The 6,832-nt window shown below is 34.1% G+C and overlaps 1 protein-coding gene across 2 annotated transcripts; it reads left to right on the top strand.

Moving 5' to 3' along the window:
* Positions 1 to 534: 534 nt before the first annotated feature.
* Positions 535 to 4,320, top strand: LOC143921486 (uncharacterized). Of its 2 annotated transcripts, XM_077444816.1 has the most exons (4): positions 535 to 676; positions 1,133 to 1,303; positions 1,520 to 1,834; positions 1,907 to 3,956. In XM_077444816.1, the coding sequence occupies exons 2-4, from the start codon at positions 1,172 to 1,174 to the stop codon at positions 2,621 to 2,623; spliced, it is 1,164 nt and encodes a 387-aa protein (XP_077300942.1). In that variant the 5' UTR covers positions 535 to 676; positions 1,133 to 1,171; the 3' UTR covers positions 2,624 to 3,956. The 2 variants fall into 2 exon arrangements, with proteins under 2 accessions (XP_077300942.1, XP_077300941.1); XM_077444815.1 differs by lacking the exon at positions 535 to 676 and having other exon boundaries at positions 1,066 to 1,303; positions 1,907 to 4,320.
* The last annotated feature ends 2,512 nt before the right edge of the window (positions 4,321 to 6,832 follow it).

The following is a 6,832-nucleotide window of genomic DNA, read 5'->3' as shown; positions in this document are numbered from 1 at the left end:
GAAATTGTTCCAACTTCCTGATTTAATCACTTTTAAACTTAACACACACGATCGTAAAAATTTGTACAGCTGCAAGATGACGTCAATGTTTCAGCGTGGGAATCTATCCTCGGTGGTGATAAATATTGGGGTGAATCGGGATTCCTACACTTTTAACCCAAATTACATTATATGCGTAACATTTCTGTTGTTTCGCCAACTGCTCAAAAGTCATATTTGCTGACCCTCTCTCTGTACATATGAAATGCAAAATGTTAAAAATTATTATTGATAAGGGTTTTGAATTAGTTAATTAATTTTATACGTGTCTTCCCTCGTCTTACCGTTCACATGAATTTATCCATTTTTTGAAATTACAACTGAATAGTATAAAAGCCCTCCAGATGCTCTAAAAAAGAATATTCTCGAAAATTCTCGGATTGGAGAATATTCTCCAAAAGATTATTACCGATAATTTTACTATACTAGATATGACTATGGGGATGAACGAATGAGACGACTGGCATGTTAATGCACGTGTTTATTATATGACAGCTAAAGGCAGAGTGAGTAGTGGCTCTCCGAACCCAGCCGAGTTGGTTCCCACTTGCAGGAAGGCAACCAAACTCGACCATGTCGTATAAGCGAGCCGCCACAAACCCAAACTTCGTCCAAATCGTTTGCAAGCTAAGAAGAGGTATGTAAAAATGTCGGTGACCGTCACCGCATCGAAAGGTCGAATACATATGAAAAGCGGATAGTATTTATATATACTATATCAGTGGCGTGCGGTAAAACTCTCTCTATCCCCTTCGTACAGCCTCGCGCAATTTGCGCGAGCAGGATACGAGAGGAACAGGCTTTTCATCCCGTACCTGCCCACCCACATTAAGCAAGTTTACGACAAAAAAAGAGATAATTTCACCGCATGGCAATGATATAAATTATATATATGTACATATACCATAAATATATATTATATATAGTACCGTTTACCATCCATACATTCTTTTTGATCTTTCTATTTTCGATCTTTGCTTTCCGATCTTTCGACCTTTCGATGTCGTAAAAATGTATATTAGATTTAGACCAAATGTCACTAAGCAACTGATGCTAAGCTAAAACGAGTGTTGTCAATTTTGGCATTTGACAGTTCTCAATTGACATCAATCGCTACTTATTGTTTTACGCAATGGAGTTCATGGAGTTCCCAATGCAGTGCAGACTTTGCTTGTGCTCTGCTCCAGCCGAAGCTTTCGTCTCCATCCATGGATATCCTCTCGAACCTTTGGCGAAGCGCATTTCGTCCTGCTGTCAGCTGCAGGTCGTTCACCCTTTATATTGAAGCCCTTAAGTCTTATTCACGTGTTTAATGAAAATTTATACAAACGTATGGTAGCGGTTTCATGATTTTTCACCGTAACCGCTGTGGAAAGATTCTAACTAGGCATAAAACGAGTAGATATTAGAATATAGAGAATGAATATAAATATCTGTGTACCTATTTCCACCTGAATTCATTTTCCTTTTTCATTTGCAGGTCGAGAAAGGTGACGGATTGCCAGATACTATTTGTCGTTCATGTAACACCAATCTGGAATTGCTCATCAGTTTTCGAAAAGTTTGTCTTCAAAGTGAAGAAATTTCGAAAATTAAGTTAAAAGAGTCTGTGAATATCAAACACGAAGAAGTTCTTCTGGAAGATTTAATATGGGAAAATGAGATTGATGTTCGTTCACCAGGAAATGTCTGCAACGCCACCGTTAATGACGAGCTGAATGAATGGGAATTGAGTACTTCAGCACGAACCGATTCTAGTCCCCAAATCCATTCAATTGAAAATATTAACTCACGGGTAAAATTATCTAGCGGCCTTATCAAGATCCTACACACATTTCAATTATTAACATTCGTTTTATTTTTGCAGATATGTGGAACAAAGACCCTTTTTAAATGTGACATTTGTTTAAAATCGTTTTCGCACAAAACTAACCTTTCAAAACACAAAAAAATTCATACTGGATTGAAACCACACAAATGTAAAATTTGTTTAAAAATGTTTGGTCTGAAATCCATCCTTGCGACACACATGAGAAGTCATAGTGGCGAAAAACCTTACCAATGTGATATTTGCTTGAAATCGTCTGCTAGTAAATCTAACCTTGCATTGCACATATTAACTCATACTGGTGTAAAACCGCACAAATGTAAAATTTGTTTAAAATCGTTTAGTCAGTCATCCAGTCTTAAGATACACCAAAGAACTCATACTGGGGAAAAACCATACCAATGTGACATTTGTTTAAAATGGATCGCTACTAAAAATAACCTTACAAAGCACAGAAAAATTCATACTGGATTAAAACCACACAAATGTAAAATTTGTTTAAAATCGTTTAGTCAGTCATCTAGTCTTAAAATACACCAAAGAACTCATACCGGGGAAAAACCATACCAGTGTGACATTTGTTTAAAATCGTTCGCTACTGCAGATACCCTTACAAACCACAGAAAAATTCATACTGGATTAAAACCACACAAATGTGAAATTTGTTTAAAATCGTTTGGTCTAAAATCCAGCCTTAAGACACACATCAGAAATAGGGTATGCAAATTACGGGAAAATGGTATTACCCGTAAATAGGTTTAAAAAATATGAGTCATTACTGGTGTAGCGGTAATTTATCGACAATTTAAGTACCAAAATGTTTATATTATGGCATTATATTTTGATATAAAATATTCTTGTAAAGCATTCATTCTACATTGACATCATTTATTATTCAATTCAAAAGGTTTTTATTATACGTATGATTATATAAAAAAACAAAATGTTGAAATAAAAATTCATAAAACAACAAAACATTTATTTTGCGCAAATTATTTGTATAATACCATAGATCAAAAATATTATTCAACAAGAAATAATTTTTTTTATTTACTGAAATTACTGGGAATTCCAAAATTATTTACTGGTAATTCCGTAATGGAATTTGGATTTATTACAGGTAAACCGGCAAAAACCATACCAATGTGATATTTGTTTAAAATCGTTCGCTACAATAGATTCCCTTACAAAGCACAGGAAAATTCACACTGGATTAAAATCACACAAATGTGAAATTTGTTTAAAATCGTTTAGTCAGTCATCCAGTCTTAAGATACACCAAATAACTCATACCGGGAAAAAACCATACCAGTGTAACATTTCTTTAACCCATTTAAACCCAAACGGTCGTTTATGAACTTACACGATGTAAGCCGAAACGGTCGTTCACGGCATTTTACACTTTTGCGTCGTAAAATAAAGGGATCACTCAGGCTGGTCGTAAAACCTTTCGTTACGCTTGGTTAGATGTTGGTGATGAATTTTAAGAAAGTCACACGAAATTAAATCAGTTCCTTTTGGAGTTTTGAGGGAACAACATCGAACGTTTTTCGAGATGCAGATATGTCGAAGAGAAAACATAAGTAAGTTTTTTATTTTTACATATTTCTTATTTATCTTTATGTTTCTAATACAGTAGGACTTATTGTATAATATGAATATGAGAAATTGCGTTTACATATCTCATATTCCTGGAAAAAAAAATCAAAGTCGACGGAGTCATATATGACCATTAGGGATAATGACACATATTTTTTTCCAGAGAATGCAATTTTAATACTGCAGAGATACTGGAAGAAATTGATAATTGGGACGAGTCTCAACTTCCGGATTCCATATACATACATATTACCACCCTTGGAAACTGGTGCAGAGACTGACGAAGATTCCGCCGATGAGGAAATATTCGATGCCAATCGACTAAATCACAATCAACTCAATACACACGTGGAAATTTCGTTCAACAGAGTGGTTGAAGAGGAAGAAGATGGCATTGGTGGCACTGGTACTGTCCGTGAAAGTAGAACCGATAAGTGTACTATTATATCCAACAATTTAATGAAAAAAAAGTGCAGAGGAACATTTGATCATTGACAAAAAAAATAAATTGATAGCTGTAAAATGGATGGACGACAACGTCGTTACAGTGATTTCAAATCAATTTGGTGCTGAGCCATTGAAAAAGGTTGCGAGATATTCGGTTAAAGAAAAAAAGTATGGTGGAAATCAATCAACCATTTAGTATAAATATATGGGTGGAGTTGATCAAATGGATAACCATATTTCTAACTATAACATAAGTATTAGAGGGAAAAAATGGTATATGCCTATTCTGTTTTGGAACATCGATGTAGCTGTGAATAACGCTTGGATTCTTAGCAAAAGTTTTGGTTGCAAACTTAAATTAGAATTTATGAGACAGGTAACAGAGACGTTGTGCAAGAGCTATGGTCAAAAACGAAAAAATTCGGGCCCATTCAGAGCCAGCAAAGTTAAACAAAATTAAAAGGAAGTTGGAAGACATTTGATTTTGTTCAAACAGAAAAGGAGAAATTGTGCACACTGTAAAAATAAAACGGTTTCCGCTTGTAATAACTGTGAAATTCCATTGCATGACAAATGTTTTGTACCATATCATAATTAATTATTTTTTCTTCATGCCTATTTTGTTTTTACGACTTTTGAACCCGAAATCTCGTTTATGACATTTCTTCTTTTAAAAGGGTGCACCCTTTTTTTTTGTTAAAGATGTGTATATGTCACAATATACCTACGTGTGTTATGTTATGCGATTTGAAAATATCGTTTTATCGAAGAGATGCGTGTTTGTTATTTTTAAAATTAATTTTATAAATTTCTTAACAATAAAATTACAAATAAACAGTGAGAAAGTATTATAACTGATTATGTGACTCCATTGTGATTTTTGTATTATTTTTTTTTATTCTATGTACATGTATGTTCTTTCCAAAAATGTAATAAAAAAAAAACAATTTAGCCAATTTGATTTTTTTAATATCAGTAAACGTAACGTTAAAAATTTGTTGCATTATCATTTTTCCAATTTGTACAAATGCTAAATGAATTTTATTTTATTGTTTTAAGTCATTTATTTATTCACTTGGTGTAACTTCATTGTTTGTTGTTTTAAAACTCCTATTTTTTCTTTTAATGTTCTATTGTATTATGGTTCAATGGTCCTTGCGGCCGTATGTATATGTAAAATAAAATGTATTATATATTAAAATTGTCTTTCATTATAATGAATGGGTATAGTTTTAATTGATATATTAGTTTTTTTTATGGATTCTAAGAGTTCTTTTCAGACATATCTTCACTCATTCAAACATAATTTGGTCATTAAATATCATTCTTCTAAAGTGTTTTCTATTTATTTATTTTTTATATAAATATAAAACATATACACCCGTTTGGTGTTTGCACATATTACCAAATTGGCCCTTTTCACAAGTGCAATACCTAAGAGTTATATCGACCTTTTACATCTTGTTGGCATGTTTTTAACTCGGTACTTGGAATATATTGTATTTCATTTTAATAATTTTGTTCTTTTTTGAATACTTAGCTTTTTCAACCTCAGATTGAAAATAAAGATTGCATATATTTGTTCATCCATATGATTATTCTACATAAATATTTATTTTCATAATATGTCTCCATATCAGTACACGTTGAATCAGTGAGGGAAATGGCATCATATGATTTGAATCTCTGTAAAACTATGTCTTTGACAATTCTGATTTTTACCGCGGCATAACTATTTTTATGATTTTCAGGTGTACCATAGCTCCGGAAAGCAAACCATAAAATTTTCTATTTTACTCTTATGTACATATGTATTGCATTAGTTAATTAATTTTATACGTGTCTTCCCTCATCTTACCGTTCACATGAATTTATCCATTTTTTTAAATTACAACTGAATAGTATAAAAGCCCTCCAGATGCTCTAAAAAAGAATATTCTCGAAAATTCTCGGATTGGAGAATATTCTCCAAAAGATTATTACCGAGAATTTTACTATACTAGATATGACTATGGGGTGAACGAATGAGACGACTGGCATGTTAATGCACGTGCTTTTATTACGATACCTGAAGACAGAGAGAGGTAGCCACTCTGAACACAGCCGAGTTGGTCCCAACTCGCAGGAAGGTGACCAAACTCGACCATGTCGTATAGCGAGCCGCCACAACTGTATAACAGATGTCAAACTGCATTGTGAATGACCCGCCCCGTACATTTATACCTATTTGACGCATTAACACGCCGACTAAATTTGCCGAAGATGCGGTTAGATGCATCGTATTCAACTATAGATGAATGATGACCAAAATGGCAACGTTTGAAAACGATCGAATAAGAACCTATGGGGAATGAAAGAATGAGACGACTGGCATGTTAGTGCACGTGTTTATTATATGACAGCTAAAGGCAGAGTGAGTAGTGGCTCTCCGAACCCAGCCGAGTTGGTTCCCACTCGCAGGAAGGCAACCAAACTCGACCATGTCGTATAAGCGAGCCGCCACAAACCCAAACTTCGTCACACGACCAAATCGTTTGCAAGCTAAGAAGAGGTATGTAAAAATGTCGGTGACCGTCACCGCATCGAAAGGTCGAATACATATGAAAAGCGGATATTATTTATATATACTATATCAGTGGCGTGCGGTAAAACTCTCTCTATCCCCTTCGTACAGCCTCACGCAATTTGCGCGAGCAGGATACGAGAGGAACAGGCTTTTCATCCCGTACCTGCCCACGCACATTAAGCAAGGTTCTACGACAAAAAGAGAGATAATTTCACCGCATGGCAATGATATAAATTATATATATGTACATATACCATAAATATATATTATATATAGTACCGTTTACCATCCATACATTCTTTTTGATCTTTCTATTTTCGATCTTTGTTTTCCGATCTATCGACCTTTCAATG

This window comes from Arctopsyche grandis, chromosome 13, assembly GCF_051622035.1.
Source record: "Arctopsyche grandis isolate Sample6627 chromosome 13, ASM5162203v2, whole genome shotgun sequence".
Lineage (NCBI taxonomy): Eukaryota > Metazoa > Arthropoda > Insecta > Trichoptera > Hydropsychidae > Arctopsyche > Arctopsyche grandis.
The sequence above is the reverse complement of the archived record's forward strand: the minus strand, read 5'-3'. Positions and strand labels throughout refer to the sequence as shown.